The sequence below is a fragment of the Castor canadensis genome, chromosome 11, assembly GCF_047511655.1.
Source record: "Castor canadensis chromosome 11, mCasCan1.hap1v2, whole genome shotgun sequence".
NCBI lineage: Eukaryota > Metazoa > Chordata > Mammalia > Rodentia > Castoridae > Castor > Castor canadensis.
Window position 1 is genome coordinate 61,373,079 of NC_133396.1, and position 22,618 is coordinate 61,395,696.

The window sequence follows — 22,618 nt, forward strand, 5'->3', positions numbered from 1 at the left end:
GTGGCTCACTCCTGTAATCCTAGCTACTTGGAAGGCTGACATCAGGAGGATCACAGTTTGAGGCCAGCTCAGGTAAATAGTTAGCAAGACCTCATCTCCAAAATATAGCCAGAGCAAAATGGACTGGAGATGTGGCTCAAGCGGTACAGTGCCTGTTTTGCACGTTTGAAGCCCTGGGTCCAAATCCCAGTTCCATAAGTAAATAAACAGACAGACAAATAACTAAATAGGAAAAAAAAAAAACCCACTAAAAGGGCTGGGGTAGTGGTGCAAGTAGCAGAGCACCTGTTTAGCAAATGTGAGCCGAGTTCAAACTCCAGTTTAAAAAAATTTATCTGGAAAGGCAAAGATAATAGAATAGCCAAAACAAATTTTTAACTTTTTAAAATTTATTAGCATATAATAATTATACAGGGGGCTCATTGTGACTTTTACCTATGTATTTACAATGTATGTCTTTCTTTCTTTTTTTTTTTTGGTGGGATTGACGTTTGAACTCAGGACTTCTCACTTGCAAAGCAGATACCCTACTGCTTGAGCCACACCTCCAGTCCATTTGGCTCTGGTTGTTTTGGAAATAGTCTTGAGAACTATTTGCCTGGGCTGGCCTCGAACCTTGATCTTTCTGATCTCAGCTTCCCAAGTAGCTAGGATTACAGGCGTGAGCCACTGGCACCTGGCCCTTATAATGTATCTTATTCAGATTCACCCTCCACCATATTTCTTCATCCTCCTTCCCCTTCCCCTCCTTAGAACAATTCTAACATGTTTCACTGCTCCACTTTCATACATGTATGCAAAGTACATCCACCATATTCACCCTCCTTCACTCTGCATTTAGTCTTCCTTCCCACTGGTATCCATCCCTGACAGGACCTGTTTTGCCTTCCTGTCCTTCATTTTTTTTTAAGTGTATATTCATTGTTCAAGGAGGTCTTGCCTTGGTATTTCACATATAGCTAAAACAAATTTTAAAAGAAGAATAAAGTGAGAGGAATCAGTCTATCTAATTTTAAAAGTAATTACATAGTTGGAATAATCAAGACTGTGTGGTATTGGTGGAAGGACAGACACATTGATCAGTGGACAGACTGGAAAACCCAGAAACAGACTGATAAAATTATTGCTAACTAATTCTGACAAAGGTACAGAAGTAATTCAATGGGAAGAAGATACTCTTTGCAACAGCGGTATAGGAACTGAACATTCATAAGCACAAACAAAGCAAAACAAAATGCCTTGATTTTAAAAGTAAAATATAAAATCAAGTTTTATCAAAAAGCATGGGAGAAAATTTAGGCAAAATTATTAGAGCTGACACCAAAAGCACAATCCATAAAAGGAAAAATGATATATTTGACTTGACTGGGAGAAAATACGTACAAACCATATATCAAATAAACTTATAGATTTTAGAATGTATTAAGAACGTTCCTTCTTTCTCAGTTTAGGAGGGCAGTCCTAAGAACAGGGCTGGCTCTTAAAGGCATGAGAGGACAATTTAAGAAGGAAAAAAAGAATGCTCCTGCCAGGTGCCAGTGGATCACGCCTATAATCTTAGCTACTAGGAAGATTGAGAGCAATAGGATAGAGGTTTGAGGCCAGCCTAGGCAAATAGTTCTCCAGACCCCCATCACCAAAATAACCAGAGCAAAATGAACTGGAGGTGTGGCTCAAGAGGTAGAGCACCTGCTTTGCAAGCTTGAAGGCCTGAATTCAGACCTGTGTGTCCCACCCAAAAAAATAAATAAAGCCATAATGAGATCACTACACATCTAGAATGACTAGAATATGACAACATCAAAGGCTGCAGAGAAACTGGGTCACTCATACATTGCTGGTGGGGTTGTAGAATGTTGTTACATGTGCTCTGGAAAACAGTTTGTCAACTTTTGGAGTTCAGGGCATGGTTCAAGTTTGCCTGGCAAACTTGAGGCCTTGAGTTCAACCCCCCCAGTACCACCAAAACAACAGTACTTAAAAGAAAAAAAAAGAATCCATTTGCCAGCATCACCCACCCCCACACACACCTCCTTCCAGTAACGGGATTGACCTGAGGGCCTTATGCCTGATAGGCAAGAATTCTACCACTTGATCTACACCTTCTTTTGTTTTTATTTTGCCCAGTCTCCTGCCTCCACACCTCGAGTAGCTGGGATTATAGATATGCACACCATGTCTGGCCAGTTTATCAGTTTCTTAAAGTGAATATGCAACCAACATATGACATAGAAACTGTGGCCAGATAGGCATGATAGCACTGCCTGCAGGCCTGCCAGCAGATACAACAATGATCCTCTTCTGGTGAGAATTCCCTGGTCACCTTATCCAAGGCTTTCCTGGTGTCTTTCACTCATTCACCTCACCAACTGTACCTAGATCAAAGCAAGCTGACCAAGTTCAATTTACAGTCTGAAGGAATCCTGCTAGTGCTGGAGGAGAAAGAGAGAAAGAGAGAGAGAGAGAGAGAGAGAGAGCCAGCAAGCGCTAGGCTACCACTGAGCCACACCCCCAGCTCCTGAGCATGGAGATTTTAATAAGTGATAAAAGTATAAATGTTCAGGGCTGGAGCATAGGTCAAGTCAGAGCGCCTGCCTAGCAAGCTTGAAGCCCTGAGTTCAAACTCCAGTTCTGCCAAAAATAAAGTATAAATGTTCAACTTTGTAATAAATAAACTTGAATGCCTACACAAAACATGATACTATTAGAAAATATAAATTACCAAAATTGACTCAAGAAGTACAAGAATGCCAGGCGCCTGTAGCTTGTACCTGTAATCCCAGCTACTCAGCAGACAGAGATCAGCAGGATCACATTTTGAAGCCAGCTGGGGCAAAAAGTTCTTGAGACCCTATCTCAAAAAAAAACTTTCACAAAAAAAGGGCTGGTGGAGTGGTTCAAAGTGTAGGCCCTGACTTCAAACCCCAGTACCACCCAAAAAAAAGAACAGCATCAACAGAGCAATAATTAGGAATTAGAAAGGTATTCTAAGTGCTAGCTCCCAAACAGCAAGTCCAGATGGGTTTGATCAATTCCATCAACCTACATAGGACAGAAAATCCATATGATCTATAACTGTTCCAGAGAATAAAAAAAAAATCAACTTATTTTATAGCACTGGTATAGCTCTGATCACAAAACAAAACAAACAGAAAAATGGACAAAGACCCCTCCCCAAAGAAATATATAGGCCATTCTTATTTTCTAACTTAAATGCACAAATTCCAAAAGCTAGGTATGGTGGTACATGCCTGTAATCCCAGCACTCAGGAGGTGGAGGCAGGAGAATCCTGAGTTCTAGGTAAGCCTAAGCTACATAATGAGACCCAGTCTCAAAAAAACAGCACAACAACAAAAATATGAGTAAGTCAACCCAGAATTACACTAAAAGAGTAATTCATATTGGCCAATTAGGGTTAATTGCAAACATTCAAAGATGCAGAGCTTGAATGAAAATGTGTTAATGTAATTTTGAACATTGACATTTGAAGAAGGTAAAACATAGGACCACTTCAGTAGGAGCCAAAGCATGTGAGCTTCTTTTCTGTTTGGAAAATTCTTCAACTTCAGAATCTTTGGAGAAGCAGAACATGCTTCCTATTTCAGAAGCTGATAATGCCTTCCCAGACATCCTTGCAGCTGGGTGACAGGCACGTGACCAATCAGGCTGACACCCAGACTTGAGTTAGGAGCTAGTATCACAAAGGAATAGGCATGAGATGGACGCTCTGCAGCAGGAGAGGTTGTGGCAACACGGACTTTCTGGCTCAGCAGCTAAAACAATGCAAATTGCAGTGACCTAGTCTTGCAGGAGCAGCAGTTTTGCTCACCAGACTGGTTCTGCAGCCTGGTTTTGGTCACTGTTGCTGGTTGCATAGCTCCATGTTTGGTCTTCCAGACTAGAAAAGTCTGTGCAGTAGCCAATTGTTTGGTTTTTTTTTTTTTGAGACAGCTATGTTGCGTCTTGGTATGTTGCCTAGGTTGGTAATCAACTCCTGGATCCTCCCACATCTGCCTCCTGAATATCTGAGACTAAAGACACATGCCACAGCACTTGGTTCTAGCCAATGTGTTTTAAATAAATTCCCTTTTTACCTAAGTTAGCAAGAACATTTTGTGTGGCTTACAACTGAAAACTCAAACTGATACCAATGCAAAATCAACATCATGGCTTCTCTATGTAAACTTCCACCTCACTTCCTGATACTGACTGCCTCATTTTCTCCAATTTCCTGATACTTTTTGCAGGTGGTAAATTATATAAATGACAAGTCTATGAATGAATTGTATCTGGCTCTAGTGACTACTCCTTGTCCAGTCACCAGCAGTAAGCAGATCAAGGCAGGCTCATGTGGTTACATGGTCCCCCTTCTGGAAAGCAGTAGGTGGGGTGGGGCATTCTTACCATTCAAAGGGTCAATGGCCCAACAGACATGGGGGCTGGATTTCTGAAACTGGCATCTAATTTCCAGAGGAAGAAATTCTGAGCTAGAACTTGCCAGGATAAGTAAGTGTTAGGCAAAAGGGGTAAGGAGTGAGAATTTCAGGCACAGGAAAGAGAATGATCAAGAGAGGATAGAGTAGCAAAAGATGGGGCTGCACAGGTAGGCAAAGTCTTATCTTGCAGGAGCCTGAAGGTCATATTAGGGACTTTAGATTTCTTTCTGAGAGCTGCAAAGAGTCAAGCATTGGTAGGATCAAACAGTAGAATGAGATTAGCAAATCTGCAGTTCAGTAAGCCACTCTGTTGGAAAATAGAAATCAGGAAGTTAAGAGAACAATGAGGAGGCTATTGCCCGAAAGTAGGAGAGAAGATGGTGGCCTGGACTAGGGGGCCATGCAGAGTAGAACTGAGAAACCAGAGATAAAACCAGAAGGACTCGGTTGGATATGGAGATGAAGGAGGAGAAGAGGTAGGGGTGGCTGATGACTACCAAGGATTTTGTACTGATGTAATCGTTAGGGGAGTGAGTAGATGATGGTACCATTCACCGGGTGGACAACATAGGAGGAGAAACCATTTGGATGAGCTCAGGTTTGAACATATTGTGTTTTTGCTTGGTTGATTTTGGTTTTTTGAGAAGGGTTTTGCTCAAACCTGCCAAGTAGGCCAGACTGGCCTCAAACTCATGATCCTTCTACGTCATCCTCCCAGGTGCCATGACTTCAATAGTGCGATACCATGTCTGGAAAAACATATTGTTTGTGCTTGTGGACATCAGAGGAGAGAAGTTCAAAAGGCAGTTGGACATGTGTTTGGGTCTCAGGAGAGGGATCTGCACTAAAGACTTGAGAGTCACTGGGTTAGAGGTCGTAGTTGAAGGCAAGGGAAAGGACAAATAGGATCCTAGGTACTTACTGAGCATAAAAATGAAGAAGACCTAAGAACAAATTTGGGGCTGGGGGAGGCTCCCAGCTGCTCAGGAAGGGCAGAGGAAAAGGAATCCCCAAAGGAGATCAAGAAGTCCCATGCAGATAGGTTAAGGGGAAAAGCAAGAAAATTACTGCCACTTATCATGAATCTCAAGGGAGAGTCCTAAGGAGGGAGTGGCCATGGGTATTCAGGCTACAAAAATCAAGTACAGTCAAATGGAGAAGTGTTGCATGGAGGGCGCTCTCAACCTTGGCAACAACCAGTCATGTAGTAGAGAGGAGAAATCAGCCAAGGCTGAGGAGAGAAGGCAGAAGGCGATGAGGAAGGGAGAATTAAAATTAGGCATCTCTGAGAATGTGGCTGTGGCAGGGGAGAGGGTGGCATGTGGAAAAGGATCTTTTCTGTTTTTTTTTTTTTTTTGGTACTGGGGTTTGGACTCAAGGCCTTGCACTTGCTATGCAGGTGCTCTACCTCTCAAGCCATGCCTCCAGCCCCAGAGAAGTTTTTATAAAAGCTGGGAGAAGTTCATGGTCAAAGGATTCCACCCCAGATCTTCCCAGTGTGGAAGGAAAGGCAACAGAGTAGAGCCAAAAGGAGAGCTTAGGGGAAAGTTGTGGAGGAAGGTGATAAGGGCTTGTGTCAGGGAGGAAGACTATTCCCTGGGTCACAGGAGTTCTTATCAGGCTGCATTTCCTCCCCATCCTCATCCCCTTCCTGCCCCTGGCCTGGTCCTCCTTGGAGTTGGAAGATAGAAAGACCAAGCCATACTCTGGAAGAAGCTCTGAGCCTACAGAGGTCTTTCTGGCTGCCAGTAAGCTGGGGTTCAGGTTGGGGTGGAGGAGGGTCTAAGTGAGGGATAGGAGCCAAGGACCTGGAGATAGTAGTTTAGGCTTTGGGGCAAGGGTGGGAGAGGGGAAGGTGTGGAAACTGAGTTTCTGGGAGAGGGATCATCCTAGGAGCTAGAGGGGCAGGGGCTGGATACTGGCAGAATGATGCCAGGGGCTGATGCAATGTCCACTGAAGCTCTCTTGTTCACAGGTCCCCATGCCTCTCCTCCTCTTGCTGCTTCTACTGCCAAGTCCATCACACCTCCATCTCATCTGTGATGTCTCCAAAGTGACCAGCAAGCTGGAAGTGAACTGTGATAACAAACAGCTAACAGCATTGCCTGTAGACCTGCCAACAGACACAGGCATCCTCCACCTGGGCAAGAACCACCTGGTTACCTTCTCCCTGGCATCCCTGGTTCATCTCACTCGCCTCACTCAATTGTACCTGGATCAATGCGAGCTGACGAGCCTGCAGACTGATGAGACACTGCCATTGGTAGAGACCCTGGACATATCTCACAATAAGTTGAAAAGCCTACCCTCTCTAGGGCGGGTACTGCCTGCACTCACTACCCTGGACGTCTCCTTCAACCAGCTGGTTTCCTTGTCTCCTGGTGCCCTGGATGGCCTAAGTCAACTCCATGAGCTCTACCTTCAAAACAATAAGCTGAAGACTCTTCCCCCTGAGCTCCTGGCACCCACAACCAGGCTGAGGAAGCTCAATCTGTCCAACAACAGGCTGGGTGAGCTGCCCTCTGGGCTCCTGGAAGGGCTAGGGGAGCTTGACACCCTCTACCTCCAAGGGAACTGGCTACGCACAATACCAAAGGGATTTTTTGGGGACCTCCTACTGCCTTTTGTTTTTCTCCATGGAAACTCCTGGTATTGTGACTGTACGATACTCTATTTCCGTCGCTGGCTGGAGGATAATACCAACAATGTCTACTTATGGAAGGAGGGTGCGGATGTTAAGGGCATGACCCCCAATGTAGCGAGTGTGCGATGCGTCAATTTGGGGAACATACCCATCTACACCTATCCAGGGAAGGGCTGTCCCTCCCCAGGAGATGCAGATGACCCAGAAGCCTATGATGAATATGATGATGTCACTGAAGGTGACATGGTACATGTTACAAAGACTGTGGTCAAGTTCTCTACCAACACCAAAGCCCAAACAACCCACTGGGGCTTACTCTACTCAGAGTCTACTGCTTCTCTAGACAGACAAATACCCTCTTTGTCTCCAACCCAAGAATCCACTGAGAAACAAACTCCATTCCCATCCAGACCTATCTCAGATTTCTCCACATTCCCATTGACCATGAAATCCACATTTTCCAGAAGTCCAAAGCTCACTACTGAACCCACCCCAACCCCAACCACCCCGGAGCCCACCACAACCCCGACCACCTCCACAACCCCGACCACCCCCACAACCCCAACCACCCCCACAACCCTGACCACCCCGGAGCCCACCACAACCCTGACCACCCCCACAACCCCGACCACCCCCACAACCCCGGCCACCCCCACAACCCCGACCACCCCCACAACCCCAACCACCCCCACAACCCCGACCACCCGGGAGCCCACCACAACCCCGACCACCCCCACAACCCCGACCACCCCCACAACCCCGGCCACCCCCACAACCCCGACCACCCCCACAACCCCAACCACCCCCACAACCCCGACCACCCGGGAGCCCACCACAACCCCAACCACCCCCACAACCCCGACCACCCCGGAGCCCACCACAACCCCGACCACCCCGGAGCCCACCACAACTCTAATGACTCCTGAGTCTGCCACAACTCTCACAATCTCGGAGCCTACCTCAGCCTCAGCTACCCCAGAGCCCACCACAACCTTGACCCTTCCAGAACTGTTCTTTACCTCAGACCACACTTCACTTCCTACTACTTTAGAATCCATCATATCAATCATAACTGAACCTATCAACTTCCTAAAGGTCTATGGGGTGGCTCAAGAGAATTTTGATAGCTTCAGAAATGACCTTTTTCTCAACTCTGACTTCTGCTGCCTCCTCCCCCTGGGCTTCTATGTTTTGGGTCTCCTCTGGCTCCTGTTGGCCTCTGTGGTTCTCATCCTGCTGCTGACCTGGGTCTGGCATTTGGAGCCCCATGCCCTGGGCTCTGGCCAGTCTGTTGCCTTGGCCATATCCACACAAACCACACATCTAGAGGTCCAGAGGGGAAGGCAGGTGACTGTGCCCAGGGCCTGGCTACTCTTCCTTCAAGGGTCTCTCCCCACTTTCCGTTCTAGCCTTTTCCTGTGGGTGCGACCTAATGGCAGAGTGGGGCCTCTAGTAGCAGGACGGCGGCCCTCTGCCCTGAGTCAGGGTCGTGGTCAGGACCTGCTGGGCACAGTGGGCATTAGGTACTCTGGCCACAGTCTCTGAAGGCAAGTGGTTTTGGGGATCTTGAGAGGGGCTCTGACAGGCTCCCCTATAGGGATCTAGCTGAGGGGGTGGGTGGGTAAGGCACACAAGAAGTCTTATTTTTTTTTCCTTTGTCTGAAGCTCCCTTTCATATCCAGGCATACAATCCCAGACCCCAGAAATCAGTAGGGGTAGTGGGATGATGGAGTTGGGAGGGTCAGAGAACCAAGCTCCCTATACTACATGGAGGATTGCCAGGCTACACGGTTACTGCCATCACTTTAGGGAAGAATTTAAGAAAAGCAAATAAATGGAATAGTACATGGCTCTCACATGCATCTGTACGTCGAAGAAAATTTGGAAATTGATTTATCAAGAAGTGAGCATTAATTTTCTCAGGGTGTCATAAATGTGAATTTTTTCTCTGCTTAGCATTTCCAACTTTTCCATCATTGTATACTATTTGTATAATAAAAATAAGTTTTAAAAGAAGATGTATCTTCTTTTGGAGAAAAGTGGCTCAGGTTCCTGCTACAAGAATTCCCAAGGTCACCAGGTGCCAGTGGCTCACGCCTGTAGTCCTTGCTACTTGGGAGGATCACGGTTTGAGGGCAACCCAGACAAATAGATTGAGACACCCATCTCCAAAATAACCAGAGCAAAATGGACTGGAGGTGTGGCTCAAGTGGTAGAATGTCTGCTTTGCAAGTGTAAAACCCTGAGTTCAAACCCCAGTCCCACCAAAAAAAAAAAAAAAAAAGAAAGAAAAATCTTGTGTAAGGCAGTAATTTCAGGTCACAGAAATCAGGGGTTAATCCAAGTCTAGTTAGTGTTCAAGAGCAGTATGTCTAATATTTGGGCTGAAAAGACACGAGTTCCCAACTGCCCCCACCCTGGTCCCAAATACCTGATAAACCTTCAATCACAGCCAAACATGGGTGGGTCAGCACACAGGGTCACTTCCCACCTAAGGTGACTCCTCTCTGAAGACTAGGTACCCTGTTCCAGAATATTAAGTCTGGGGCTGAGCAACACTGCTGAGGCCTCCTACCTGCCCACAGCCTTAGCACTAAGGGAGGGAGGTGGAAGTCTGTCTACTCACTCCTGCAACCTCGGAAACAGAAATGAAGCTCTCCTCACTGCCCAGGTCAACAGGACAGTGGGAGGGTATGGGTCTGGCTGTGTGTGTCATCCAGTAGGTTTGACTGGTCTCAGGTTTCTGGCTCTCAAGCCAGGACACAGGCAAATGGAACCCTCTCCTGATTCTGACATTTCCTAACCACATTGGTGAGGTTTTCTCTCCTGCCTTGTGCTCACTGCCTTGTGCTCAGCAGAATCTAGGGTTTGGGGTCCAAAGAATGGGAGTAAAGGCATCTTTCTTTCTTTGTTATAGGGCTGGGGTTTGAACTCCAGTCTTCACGCTTGCTAGGCAGATACTCTACCACTTTAAGCCATCCTACCAGCCCTGTTTTGTGTTGGGTATTTTGGAGATAGGGTTTCATAAACTATGTGCCTTGGGCTGGCTTCACACTGCGATCCTCCTGATCTCTGCTTCCTGGGTAGCTAGGATTACAGGTGTGAGCTACCAGTTTCCAGCAGGCTGCATCTTTCTGGTTCCATGTAGAACCCCTCCTCCAGGTGTTTCTAGAAGGATCTTCCTAAGTTGAGAATCTGACTCAATCTCTCTCCTGAATGCATCTCCCTCTCTGAATGCGTCTCTCTAGCTTAGCAATGGACTTCTCTGCATTGATTCTGCCAGTCCAGCTTCATCTCATGAAACATGTCACTATCTGTGCTTGAACCATTGTAAGCACCGTACAGACCACCAGGCATCAGCAGTGTTCCTTCTTTGAGCCTTTGCCCTCACTCAGGCCAAGAGTACTGCCCCTGTCATCCCCATCCACTTTCCCAACCTGACTGCTACTGTGTAGTCTCCCCTCCTAGGCTAGGCCTGGTGCATGGCCTATTGCTACAACCACTTCCCAACTGCTCCAGGGTTATCTTCCGGCTGTTTGAAACTGTTAAGGATGAGATCCAGGCCACAAGTGTCTCAAAGGAACCACTGTGGCCCAGGACACAGTGTACATGGAGGAGTAAGGACAGAGGCAGCAATAGGGATGCCAGGATGCTGAGCTCCACCTCTGGCTCTGTTGACAAGGCTCTGTCAAGGGGACCGCTCTAACATGCTATGTGCCACACCATGGCTGTCCAGTACCCCTCCTGGTTTAACTTTCTCAAGTCCCTTTATGCTCCAAGAGATTTTTGGTCTTTTTTTTGGGTCACTACTGGGGTTTGAACTCAGGGTCTTATACCTGCTAGGCAAGCACTCTACCACTCAAGCCATACTCCAGCCTACGAAGTGTATGGCTCCTTCAGGAGAGGGCCTGGAAACCACATTTCTCAAAAAAGTGGAGGAGGCAGCCACTCTCTCTGGCCAACAATCTCCCTTTAAGCCTTGGGTCTGCTGCAGGGCCCATCCCCATAAGTCCTGCCCCTCTACCTTCACCCCTGTAGCTCCAAGCTACAGGTCTGATTCAGTCTCTTTATCCCTTCATCCTCTCCCTCTTAAGTCTGCAAAGGTGGTCACTAATCGCAGAGGCTTTTTGTGGGGATTGTGTGAGATGATTTATGTGTCAGCTGCATTCTTGGGCAAGTGGCTTGGAAGCAACACAGGGCCTAGAGTTTTGGCTTCTTTGTCCTGTCAGCTGTCCTGGCACAACTAATTTACATAACATTTTCCTAAAACCAGCAGGTGCTTTTCTTTAGTAATTTCTCTTAAAAACTCCAGTTCCTGTTTCCAGGGACATCAGCTTCTTTGTCCAGTCTCCTCCCCTCCTAACTCCCACAACTCTCCAGATTTGGGGGTGGTGTCATCAATCCAATTTATTAAGTCCTCTGTGAAAGGGAAGAAAGCACATCCTCCCACTGAGGACCCTTTAACCATCCTGATAGCTTCTGCTCGATCCTGATAACTTAGCTCTCCCTTGGCTTCCTCACGGAGGAGGAGGATTTTATGCTGTCCTGTGTGCCCTGAAACTAATAACCAGGAAGGGACTAGAACTCCTCAGAGAGTTTCCCAGTTCCTCCAAGGAACAGCCAGGGACAGGCTGGTCATAAGAATCAGGCCAAGCAGGGCAAGCTGGAGCAGAAGGTAGAACAAACCAAAGTCCTTTACCACAAAGGAGGAAACCACACTGTGGAGGGGAAATAAATAGAAGGGCTGGGGGTGGCAGAGTCCAGGCCCTCCAGGGCGATGACTGCAGGAGCAGTGGGTGACTGGGAGCCCCGGCGCACCAGCTCCAGGACCACTGCCACCTCAGCCACTGAGGAAGAGACGCTTGTAGGCCTTGTTCATCTGCTCCAAGAAGATGAAGGTGAGGACAGTATGGGGGCCCAGACGGGCATAGTATGGTGTGAAGCCCTTCCACAGGCTGAAGAAACCCTCATAGCGGATGACCTTCACCAGCACATCCTAGACAGACAGGGCAGGCAGAGTGCTGGAGCTAGGACCTGGTCTCTAGGGTTCCATCCCCTTTATCCATTTACCATCATAGCCCTCCCAAGGCATACACACTCGCCCAAGCCCCCTGCCCTGCTTCCTCACCAGCCCATTCTTGTATTCCGGCTTCCCATCGATCATTCGCATGTTCTGGATCCTGGAGAGGAAGTTGGGGCATGAGAGACAGAAAGGGGCCCTCCTATAGCTCTCCAGGCCCAGGCCTGCACACTCACCGGGTCTTGACAATGTCCACAGGCATGGAGGCGGCAGTGGTGACAAGGCCACTGATCATGCTGGCACAGAAGTGGCATAGGATATTGTCAGAGAAGTAGCCTGAGGGGTGAGGCAGAGGGTTAAAGTCAGATGGGAGGCAGCCCAGGCCAGGCTGGCTGGGAACTGAGGACCCAGCTCTGGGTCTCACCTGAGTCCAGTAAGAACTGCTTAGATTGGGAATAGGAGGCGAGCTGGGCAGCATTGACCACAACAGCCCGAGCCATGGTAGGGATGCAGCCCTGGAGGTGGGGAGTGAAGAAAGAGTCAGAAATGCCAGAGATCTGACCCCATTATCCCAAGTCCTCAACCTTCACTCACCCGCCACAGTGTGGGGACTCCCTCTTCCCTGGCAATTCGAATCAGGGCATTAAACACATTTTTGTATCCACGGCGCTGGTCAGCTGGAAGACTGGTGGGAGGGCAGGGAGAGGCCAAGATCAGGATAGTCCACAGTAGCAAGGGGAGGGCTGAACAGGTAAATATGCTAATCTAGGTCTGGGATTTTAAAAAACAAAACAAAACACAACAAAAAACGGTCCTCTCATTCTGGATTCTAGGAATGAGGCTGGGGTTAGGCTCAGACCTGGAACTCACCGGCCATCAGCGGTCATGCGAATAAGAGCCACCTCAGCTGGTGTTCCCACAAATGCACCAGTTGCACCTGCAGTCATGCCAATTAGGGCCTTCAGCAGAAAGCCAGGGGGTGTACCATCTGCCCCAGTCAGGCGCTCAAACAGCACAGTATAGATGCCAAGACGAGTAGTGGTGTACGTGGCCTGGCGAAGCAGGCCAGCAGACAGCCTGGGGAGCAGAGAGGTCAAATACGTCAGGCTAAAATCTGGGGCTGCCAACTCACACCCTCCCTTATGAACTCAAGACCCAGTACCCAGTGTAAATGCCCTTCATCCCTTCTGCCTTCAGGATGCTGGTGAGAGCATGGAAGCTGGTTTTGTACTCTCGAGTCTTGGCCCCTTCCCCACTCAGCTGCATCCGGTTCTTCACCAAGTCCAGAGGTTGCACAAAAACTGTAGCTCCCATCCTGGGGGGGGGGTGGGAAAGCAGGAGCAGAGTGAGAGGTCAGTTGTTCCAGATTTGGTAATACCTATTGGAGACTGGCAGCAAGAAATTACAAAGGTCAAGACCTATCATGTGGCTAAGGATTCAGGAGGCCGATGAGAGTATGTGTGCACCGAGAGCAGTGTGCCTGAATAGTTGTCTAGTAGGGGCCATGCAACTAAATGCCTCTGGCAGTTCCATGGAGGTCAAGCAGTAAGCTGGAACCACACGTAGTCAACCCAACGAGGGGAGAAAGGGGCATCCACGACTTGGGACTCCCGGTAGTCCTGCAATGAACCATTTAATGACATGGAACTCAGCCAGCCAAGCAAAGCCAAACACCCCAACCAGCCACGCAATGCCAAACAGCGGGCTGTAAAACTCCTGTGGCCCGGCGAGGGTCGTGCAATGACCTCTGCATGAAGCCCAAGTAGGGGCCTTGCAACGGGTGAAACGATCATGATCAAGGGCCTCGCAAAATGCTGGGGATCACGCTGACTCCGTGCGGGCTCAGCTCACTGCAAAAGACTCTCAGATGAACTGGGCCCTGTTACTTGCACCAGTCCCTTCTTCCTCCTTTCCCATCCCTGGGGCCTGAGCTTACCCGGCCAGGCCCCCAAACAGGAACTTGACGGACTTAGGGGAGGTACGGGGCTTCCCGTCCATCCCTCCGGCCCCGGGACTTGCAATCGCCGCCATCGCCACTCAATGGCCCTCAGCTTCGGGTCCCGTGCGCGCGCGGCTCCGCTCGCGCCCAAGGTGACACCGAGCGCGCAACAGGGCGAGAGAGCGCGCGCAAGCCCCTGAGGCTCTCAAGTCCAGCTCCAGCTGGAAGCTGGCGCTGGCGCAGGCGCGCGCGCGCCTCGCAAGGGCGGCCGGGAGTAAGGCGGCCCAGAAGGAGGAGTTTAAGGATGTGTGCGGGAAGGGGTGTGGCTGATTCAGGAAGCCTCAGTATACGCACAGTTTTTACCGACTAGGAATCGCGGGAAAATAGTTTGTTTTGAAGGTCTCGCGAGAGCAAATCAGTCGGGCTCTCCATAGTTAGGAGTTCTCTCGCGATAAATACAGCAAGATTTCAGCTGTGGGGGAGGGATAAAGTGAATGTGTATTCTCGCGGTATTTGAAGGCACGGCGGCGGAGGCCAGACGGATAAGGTGAGGTTTGTAAACAGGGTGGCTTCAGGATCCCAGGCAGTAAAGGGAAATCGTCTTCGGGGAATCGGTTCTCCCTCCATCTCTAACATTTCTCTTAACCGGCCTTTTAGGACCGGAAGTCCTTCGTCTTGAGCGTCCAATGCTGGAAGCGGCCTGACTTTACCGGAAACTCCTTTTCCAGGGGATAGGAAGGCGGCCCACCTGGCCGGAAGTCCCTCCTCCTGGGGCTCCCCCACCCTTACAGAAGTTTTTCTGTCACCTGTGTTTGCCTACGGTCTATTTCCCCGTTTTATCCCTATACCAGAAAAGGACACATTTAGTGTCTCCTTCCCAGCTGTACTAAAGGGGTTGGATCTCTCACTCCCCGAGTCTGGATTCCTTCCCTGGCGCCCCCATGTAGCTGAGAAGTGGGACCTGGGGGTGGCTGGACCCCTAGGATCCTGAAGGAGGGTCTGGGAGGGTGCAGAACTCCGCTTCTGCTCCTTCTATCTGGACGCGACCTCCTCAGCCCTTCCCCTTCTGTTGCCATGCACTCTGCGGCTTTCCCGCTTCCTGTGGTTGTGGCCACTGTGCTGTGGGGAGCGGCCCCCATTCGGGGGCTCATTCGAGCGGTGAGTCTTAGGGGCGGACGGGGGAAGGGCGCCGAAGGAGGGGTTGCAGGCTGAGAGGAACATGAACTTTTTTTAATCCACAGACCTCGGAGCACAATGCCAGCATGGACTTTGCAGATCTCCCAGCTCTGTTTGGGGCTGCCTTGAGCCAGGAAGGACTTCAGGTGACTCTCTTCCCGTTTTGCTATTTCTCCATGACTTCCATCCTGGGCAGGGGTTGCCCTGGGAGAAACTGGAGGTAGGAAGAGTAATAGCAAGAACTAAGTGCATTGGACTGAGTTCAGTCCCCAGCACAGTAAAACAAACACACAAAACAAGTGCATGCACATTTCTAATGTGGAATGCAGAGTCTAGAGGTAGAAGACAGTGTCCACCCTAAAACTACGGGTTTATGAGGGAAATTGAAGTGGTGCTTTTCAGTAGGGTCTCTGGAAGTAGTTTTTGGTTATAGGGACTTGGGCAAGTTAATTCTCTGAGTCTTTGTTTTACTGTAAATTGGGATAATAGAAATTATAGGGTTATTTATTGTGTGAGAAGGAGCATGAAGTTAGATAAGCAGTTGTGTAGTACTTCATCACTAAGACTGCCATTTAGCAAGAACTTAGTTGGGCCATAGGTTTGTGAGATTGGTAATTGGAAAATTGAGGTGTGTTCTCTCTGTGTGTATGTGTACCGAAAATTGGAATGTGAAAGCACCTGAGAGAAAGTGGCATAGATGGGTAGAAAATTCAAACTGGAGTGTGGGGTTCAGGGAGAAGACTAATGGAAGGATCTGGTGAAGGGATGTTGTTTGCTGTAATTGGATCTTTGAGAGAGAAGATGTAGACTTCTGACTTGGATGGGATGCTCAGACCCCAGGAATGAAAAGGAAGTGAAAATAGAGGATGTGCAGCATGCAGGGAGCATGCTTGGTGGAGCATGCTTGCTTGGGAGCAGTGTGCTTGGTGAGCCCTGTGGGAAGCAGAACATGGGCAGGGGAAATCCAACTGTTGTTTGCTTCTATTCCCCAGGGGTTCCTTGTGGAGGCTCACCCAGAAAATGCCTGCAGCCCCATTGCCCCACCACCCCCAGCCCGGGTCAATGGGTCAGTCTTTATTGCACTGCTTCGAAGATTCGACTGCAACTTTGACCTCAAGGTTGCTGAATGTGGAGTGGGAGCTGGGAAGCTGAAGGCAAACAACAGCACCAGGAATGAAGAGAGGCAAGGCCCATGATGGCTCCTCATCCCCTGCCCTGTCTCCCTAGGTCCTAAATGCTCAGAAGGCTGGGTATGGTGCAGCTGTGGTTCACAACGTGAATTCCAATGAACTACTGAACATGGTGTGGAATAGTGGTAAGGTTGGGGATATCTGGACAGCTGAGTTTTCAGTAGAGCTCAGGCTGAGAACTAGCTGGAGGGCTGAAGGCTTCTTTGGGTGGAATGGAGCAAAAAGTGCCAAATGCCAGGGTTCTCAAAGGATTTGAGAAGTGGAAGGTTGACTTCCAGTGTAATGCCTGATCCCTGCAGAGGAAATTCAGCAGCAGATCTGGATCCCGTCTGTGTTTATTGGAGAGAGAAGCGCGGAGTACCTGCGTGCCCTCTTTGTCTACGAAAAGGGGTAAGGACATAGGCTTCCATCTCCTTTCCTCCATTGGTTGGATGCCAACCTGTCCTCCAGGCCTCACTGCCCCACCCACTCAGTCTAAGGTCCTTCTTCCCCCACCCCCCAGCCTCATCCAGAGCCAGGTACCCTCTTGTCTTGCCTTCCTTGCCTCTCTTGAGATTGGTCTTCCTTTCCTCAGGGCTCGGGTGCTTCTGGTTCCAGACAATAGCTTCCCCTTGGGCTATTACCTCATTCCTTTCACTGGGATTGTAGGACTGTTGGTTTTGGCCATGGGGACAGTGATGGTGAGTAGCTCTGGGAGTGTATTGGGAAGAGCTGGGGTTTTAAGTTCAGACTGGATCTAGAGATGGGGAAGTGGTGTGATTTGTGCTGGATTTTCCAGTTTTGTTCCTTAAACCTTGTATATCCACATCTCCTTCCCTCAGATAGTTCGTTGTATCCAACACCGGAAACGGCTCCAGCGGAATCGACTTACCAAAGAGCAATTGAAACAGATTCCTACCCATGACTATCAAAAGGGTGAGGGTACATTCGAGAAGAGGGCCCATCCCACAGCTTACCTGGTTCTGAAGGAGTTCTGAGCCCAGCAGAAAAGGGGCATAAAGATGGCACTGCAGTCTTAGCCTGAGATGCTACCTTTTCTTTTCCTTTTGTCCACAAATACAATGAGGACAGGAATGGAGAAATGGAAAGTAAAGATGACTAAGTAAAATAGTTGGGAGGGATAGACCTTGTATAGAAGGGAGAAGGGGGAGAGCAGAAAAATGGAAGGAGCTTGGAGGATTCAAAGAATCAGGTGAGGGCTGGGTCATCTGGCTCTGGAGCCTCCAGTGACCTTATAAGGCTATAGCTGAGGCCCTGCCCCCATTTCCGCTCCTCCCACTGTTTCTCCACCCTACACCTCCCCCAAAACCCACTTCCCTTCTTACCTCTGCTTTGCTTGTCCCTTCCAGCCCCAAATTCTCCCATGTTCTCCCCTGGCCTTACACCACCTGCCTATTTTAGTTCTTCCACTGGCTCTGTAGAACCAGGGAAAATAATTTTTCCAGGGTTTAGTTCTATAAGCCTCCCAGAATAAGTTCTTGAGGGTTCTAGTTCAAAATGAGTAGCTCAGTGAAGGATAAGTTTCCTTTCTTTCTCTGGCAGGAGATCAGTATGATGTCTGTGCCATCTGCCTGGATGAATATGAGGATGGGGACAAACTGCGGGTACTCCCATGTGCTCATGGTGAGGTCCTCACTACCTGTACCCACACCCGCACCTCACCCACACCCACACCCACCAGGTGCTTCATGCATTCCTCCCCACAGCCTATCACAGCCGCTGTGTGGACCCCTGGCTCACTCAGACCAGGAAGACCTGCCCCATCTGCAAGCAGCCCGTTCATCGAGGTCCTGGAGACGAAGAGCAGGAGGAAGAAACTCGGGGCCAAGAGAATGGTGATGAGGAAGGAGAGCCAAGAGACCACCCTGCCTCAGAACGAACCCCACTCCTGGGGCCCAGCCCCATTCTTCCCACCTCTTTCGGCTCCCTAGCCCCTGCACCCCTTGTTTTTCCTGGGACATCAACAGATCCCCCGTCCTCTCCTTCCTTCTCTTCCTCATCTGCCATCCTAGCCTAATACTCCCTGACCCTCTACAACCTCTGGTGACCTATTTGCACAGGCCCTCTTCCTCCGGTCTTTAAATTGAGAGGGGACATTTCCATTTCAAGTTTCTCCCATACCCAGCTGTATCCCTTTGAGGGGATTGGGACGGGGTGAAGGGACTAGGTTTTCACTTCTTGGGTTAATAAAAATTGGTCTTGTGGACTAAGAAAGGGTAAGGTCATTTCTGCTTGTGGTTTAAGAAGAAAAATATGGTCATTTACTTTTCATAGGTGAATTTTGTATCCTAGAAAATCACCTTTCTGTCTTAAAGGGACAAGGGAGCCTGGCAGATACTAAGCTACAGTCATGGGGACAGCCCCAGCAGCATTTGCTGTGACTCAGAAGGGGGGAGCCCCACCTACATGAGGATGACTCAAGCTGGCCCTGCCTTGCCCGCAGGCTTGGACCCATTCTCTCGTTTGGATGGCTGTATTCCATTACCTACCAATTCAACAAGCAAACTTGAGGACCTAGGCCTTGAACCTAACACTGGAGGGGATAGGCCACTTGAAAAATGGAAGGAGCAAGAAGGGTCTGGTTTGGACATGGAGACAGTAAGTTCAAATACCTGAACTCTAGTGACTTATCTCCAAGTAGGGATAAAGGATGAAGCTCATAGAGCTTGGCCCTATTCTGATACCCAAGCTCAAACCACACAGCACCTTGTTAGTAGAATCTTTTTTTATTCAGAAAAAAAAAAAAAAAAAAAAAAAACCAAAAAAAGTTTTCCAATCACACACAGGAGGGGTATGAGTAGGGGGAGGTATCTGTCCATCCAGCCCCGGCCCCCAGCCCATGTGGTTTTGGCAGCAATAAGGGATATGGGGTAATGGCCCAAAAAATAAAAATGGTATGTGTGTGTATGGGAATGAGGGGGTGCAAAAGCTGTGGGGAGTGGTGGGGGAAAGGGACAAATGAGGTCAGTACTGGGCACGCCGCAGGTGGGAGGCCATTTCATAACATTTCTTGTTGATCAAACCACCGTGAACACCTTCTTTGCCCATCAGCAGGACTAGCGCTGGAGGAAAAGAAAAAGGAGGCTAGGACCCAGGTGTCACAATTCCACCCCCTGCCAGCTGTTCAGCAGCTGTCCAGCCCTGGGGGCTGTAACTCAACCTCATCCCTCCCAACTCCCCCCCACACACAGGCAGGCTGTCAGTCACCCTTAAACAATAGGGCTTTTCAAAAGGGGAAAATGAAGCTGAAAGGCTGGAGAGGAACAGGCTAAAATTTAGGGATCAAAGGTTCAAACGACTAGGCTGTGGATGAGCCTGTCACCTTTGGGTTTTAACAAAAGAGCTCAAAGGATCAGAGTTACATGCTAATAACTTAGGATCCCAACAATCTACCCCCTTCAAGAAAACAGGCAGTTTCTAATCTGAAAAAGTTTGAGGCAGGAAGGGCCCTAAGAGGTAATGCAGTTCAATTTCTTTACAAGATGAGGAACTGAGACAAAACTGAGGGTACTATCCAAAGCTCCAGCACCCACCACATTAGAATTAGAATGCTGTTCTGACCCCCTTCACACTGGGAAAGGACACAGAAAAAGAACCTAAAAGATTAGTGGGAGAAGGTACATTAGGGATCTTAAAGCTAAAGCAATGGTTAAGTCTCAGAAACTCACTCTTGGCAGTCATGGTGACAGTAACGTTGAAGGTGGGGGCTCCACCGGTGCTTTTGGTACGAAGATCCATGGTAAATTCCCCATCCTGCAGCAGTGAGTCCCGGATCACAGAACATTTCTGGCCCCCAAGTGTCAGCCCATTCACAAAAAAACTTGACCGGTCTTTGCCAACCAGGACACCAACTTCAGCTGGCTAAAAAGGAAATCAATCACCCATGAAGTTAGTGCACCCAGGTCTCCATCTTGTTCTCCAAGAACCCACCTGCCTTCTACTCCAGGAGCTAGAATCCTGGGGAGGGGGACAGGGCTTTGTACACGACAATGAAATGTGAGAAACTTAGTGCTGGGGAGGTTAATGGATTAGATCATGATCCTCAAACCTAGTAAACGAGATGGAAGAGGAAGGAATAACATATTCCTCTGGAAACTTAGATCTTGATGTTTAATAGAGAAACTGAGAAACAGAGGGGGCCAGAAGTCAGTGAAGCGAGGTGGAGAGCCTTTGGATGCTTAGAACTCTCCTTCAGGAAAAGCAGAAGCGGAGAGGGGAAGGGAGGGGGCGGGCAAAGCAGGAGAAGCAACTTTGCCCTTATTTGGTCAAAGGTTCTGCAGGAGTTGTTAGGGGCCTGGACGCCTGGGTCTCCAAGTAACCTAGAGTTCAGGTCCAGGTATCTATTCCCCAAGATGAGGAAGCAGACCCCTGGGGGTTTTCCAGGAAAGTTGTTAAAGTTTTGAAGGGGGCTGGGGGCCAGACCCGCAGAGACAGCTCTGGGGTCTAGATACCCCAGGGAACCTTTCTCTCCCTCCCCCTTACACCCCAAACCCCCATATCCGGTACCCTCCCGCCCGGAAATCCCCTTCCCCCCTTTCGAACTTCCGCTCCCCCTCCCCACTTCCGGGCAGTGTGGCCTGGGGAGGTGGTGGTGGAGACAGCAGTAGCGATCCCCTATTCCTTCCCTGAATGTCTCTGAACTTCTCACAAAGTTCCCCTGCTCCAGGCCCCGCCGGATGGCGGGAAAGGAGGGTGAGGGGACTTCCGGGATTGGCCTCACAGGAATGTTCGGGCCAACGTGCCGAGTCGGGGGTGTGTGTGGCGGCCTCGCCCTCTCTAACGGAGCTGGGAGGGGCAAGGAGCTCACGGAGGACGGGCATGGAACCAAGGCCACGCGCCTGGGGCTCCCCTCCGCATAAGGAGTTACAATGGTGGAAGGGGCGCAAACTGGAGGCCTGAAGGAGAGCCAGGTGTCCCCAATCTCCACCTCAGCCACAATTCTCGGTTAAAATTGCAGCGCGTGCCCGCCCCGCCCTGGAGGAGACGGAAGTGGGCCGCCGCACCGGGCGGCGCGCCCCTCCCCGCCCTGTGCCCCGGATGTAACGCCCCGTCGCAGAAAGCGGGGTGGCGGGCGGAATGGGCGCTGCCGCCAGAGGTGTAGGATTTAGGGGGCAACAGAGGAACACAAGCAGCTGCCACTCGCGCCGCTCCCAGAGCAAGGACCCGGTCACAGCCTTTCTGTACTCCCTGGATCGCTCCCGCCCCCACCCAAGTCCCTCCCTGAGGATCCAAGCCCCAGGCAGTGCCCTGGACCGCGCAGGCCTCGCAGTACCGTGATGTTGAGGAAGGTTTTCCCAGGGACGGCGGCCCAGACGGAGGGCGAGTCCTTGTAGCCTACGATGGCCGCGTCCTGACAGGTCCCGTCCGCCATGAGGCTGTCGATGTAGGCGTTCCACCCGGACATGGCGCTGCTGCTGGGGATGCTCTCGGCGATGCTGCTGGGGCCGCGGGCTGGGTTCGGGCTGCCTCGGGATGGCGGGCGGGGGAAGGCAAAGAGCTCGGGGCACGCGCTGCCGTCCGGACCGCGGCTCTGATAGCTGTGCAGCAGCTCTCGCACCGCCACTTCCTGCTCCTCCCCCCCCCCAGATTTTTATTTGCAAAGGGCGGTAGGGGCGGGGCCTGCTCCCCATTCCCTCCCTCCCCCCTTTTGCCTGCCCAGATAGCGAACTTTTGCAAAGGCAATTTTAAAAATCCCTCCCCCTATTGCAAAATTTGCAGAGTTCGATGGAAAGCAATGTAAAACGCTGGGGGTGAGGGTGGGGGGCGGCGATGGAGACGCTAAGGTTGGGGCTCGCCCCAGTTTGCACTGAATACAAACCAGACTTTGGTAGAGAGGAAGAAAATGAGCCAGGGGAAGGAAGGAAAGAGAAAGGAGGAAGAATTAGCAACATGCAAATTGGGCAAATTAAAGACAGTTCGGGGAGCCCAGGGTTAAACGGAACGACTCCTCCTTCCCCCCCACCTCCGCCAGAGGGAAGGAACGGCGGGCGGCGGCGCGTGCGCCCGCGCCTGCGCCGGGGCGGGAGGGACAACGCATGGAGCGGTTGAGGCCAGCTGCCGGCAGGGCGAGCGCGCGCCGGGACGGACCGATTTGGACCTTCCTAGGAAGGAAGGCGGGTCGGGGACGTGTCTCCTGCCCGGAGAAAGAAGCGGGGGGAACAGGCGTGTGTGTGCTATTGCCTCTCCAACTCTTTGATTTTGGTTGTTTAAAC

General features: G+C 50.1%; 4 protein-coding genes and 1 non-coding gene across 7 annotated transcripts; 3 read left to right on the plus strand and 2 right to left on the minus strand.

Moving 5' to 3' along the window:
- The first annotated feature begins 1,373 nt into the window (after positions 1-1,373).
- LOC141414528 (small Cajal body-specific RNA 11) lies at positions 1,374-1,501 on the plus strand. Its single transcript, XR_012439544.1, has one exon.
- Positions 1,502-6,131: 4,630 nt separating this feature from the next.
- Gp1ba (glycoprotein Ib platelet subunit alpha) lies at positions 6,132-9,173 on the plus strand. Its single transcript, XM_074047096.1, has 2 exons — positions 6,132-6,185; positions 6,413-9,173. Exon 2 carries the CDS (start codon positions 6,419-6,421, stop codon positions 8,624-8,626), a length of 2,208 nt encoding a protein of 735 aa, XP_073903197.1. The 5' UTR covers positions 6,132-6,185; positions 6,413-6,418; the 3' UTR covers positions 8,627-9,173.
- A 2,297-nt stretch (positions 9,174-11,470) lies between these two features.
- On the minus strand, positions 11,471-14,291 carry Slc25a11 (solute carrier family 25 member 11). Its single transcript, XM_020161279.2, has 8 exons — positions 14,038-14,291; positions 13,264-13,416; positions 12,972-13,178; positions 12,696-12,786; positions 12,526-12,616; positions 12,338-12,437; positions 12,210-12,261; positions 11,471-12,077 (listed from the first exon to the last, which is right to left on the minus strand). The coding sequence occupies exons 1-8, from the start codon at positions 14,130-14,132 to the stop codon at positions 11,922-11,924; spliced, it is 945 nt and encodes a 314-aa protein (XP_020016868.1). The 5' UTR covers positions 14,133-14,291; the 3' UTR covers positions 11,471-11,921.
- Positions 14,292-14,400: 109 nt separating this feature from the next.
- Positions 14,401-20,209, plus strand: Rnf167 (ring finger protein 167). 3 transcript variants are annotated; one of them, XM_020161276.2, is made up of 10 exons: positions 14,403-14,587; positions 14,698-15,198; positions 15,282-15,362; positions 16,209-16,334; positions 16,444-16,531; positions 16,706-16,796; positions 16,981-17,086; positions 17,228-17,321; positions 17,949-18,029; positions 18,113-20,209. In XM_020161276.2, the coding sequence occupies exons 2-10, from the start codon at positions 15,115-15,117 to the stop codon at positions 18,421-18,423; spliced, it is 1,062 nt and encodes a 353-aa protein (XP_020016865.1). In that variant the 5' UTR covers positions 14,403-14,587; positions 14,698-15,114; the 3' UTR covers positions 18,424-20,209. The 3 variants fall into 3 exon arrangements, with proteins under 3 accessions (XP_073903199.1, XP_020016865.1, XP_020016867.1); XM_074047098.1 differs by lacking the exon at positions 16,209-16,334 and having other exon boundaries at positions 14,401-14,587; XM_020161278.2 differs by lacking the exons at positions 14,403-14,587; positions 14,698-15,198; positions 15,282-15,362 and having other exon boundaries at positions 16,212-16,282.
- Pfn1 (profilin 1) lies at positions 19,205-21,943 on the minus strand. Its single transcript, XM_020161254.2, has 3 exons — positions 21,679-21,943; positions 20,075-20,267; positions 19,205-19,468 (listed from the first exon to the last, which is right to left on the minus strand). Exons 1-3 carry the CDS (start codon positions 21,808-21,810, stop codon positions 19,371-19,373), a joined length of 423 nt encoding a protein of 140 aa, XP_020016843.1. The 5' UTR covers positions 21,811-21,943; the 3' UTR covers positions 19,205-19,370.
- Positions 21,944-22,618: the final 675 nt, after the last annotated feature.

Bases quoted from the DNA above. Each gene is read 5' to 3' on its own strand.
- Gp1ba (XM_074047096.1), top strand. From the start codon at position 6,419: ATGCCTCTCCTCCTCTTGCTGCTTCTACTGCCAAGTCCATCACACCTC.
- Slc25a11 (XM_020161279.2), bottom strand. From the start codon at position 14,132: ATGGCGGCGATTGCAAGTCCCGGGGCCGGAGGGATGGACGGGAAGCCC. The intron at 12,438-12,525 runs GTGAGACCCAGA...CTCACCCCTCAG, and splicing joins GCAGTTCTTACTGGACTCAG to GCTACTTCTCTGACAATATC. The intron at 12,078-12,209 runs GTGAGGAAGCAG...CTGTCTGTCTAG, and splicing joins CGGAATACAAGAATGGGCTG to GATGTGCTGGTGAAGGTCAT.
- Rnf167 (XM_020161276.2), top strand. From the start codon at position 15,115: ATGCACTCTGCGGCTTTCCCGCTTCCTGTGGTTGTGGCCACTGTGCTG. The intron at 16,335-16,443 runs GTTGCTGAATGT...CTGTCTCCCTAG, and splicing joins ACTGCAACTTTGACCTCAAG to GTCCTAAATGCTCAGAAGGC. The intron at 17,322-17,948 runs GTGAGGGTACAT...TTTCTCTGGCAG, and splicing joins TACCCATGACTATCAAAAGG to GAGATCAGTATGATGTCTGT.
- Pfn1 (XM_020161254.2), bottom strand. From the start codon at position 21,810: ATGTCCGGGTGGAACGCCTACATCGACAGCCTCATGGCGGACGGGACC. The intron at 20,268-21,678 runs GTACTGCGAGGC...TTTCCTTTTTAG, and splicing joins AAACCTTCCTCAACATCACG to CCAGCTGAAGTTGGTGTCCT. The intron at 19,469-20,074 runs GTGAGTTTCTGA...CTTTTCCTCCAG, and splicing joins TGTCACCATGACTGCCAAGA to CGCTAGTCCTGCTGATGGGC.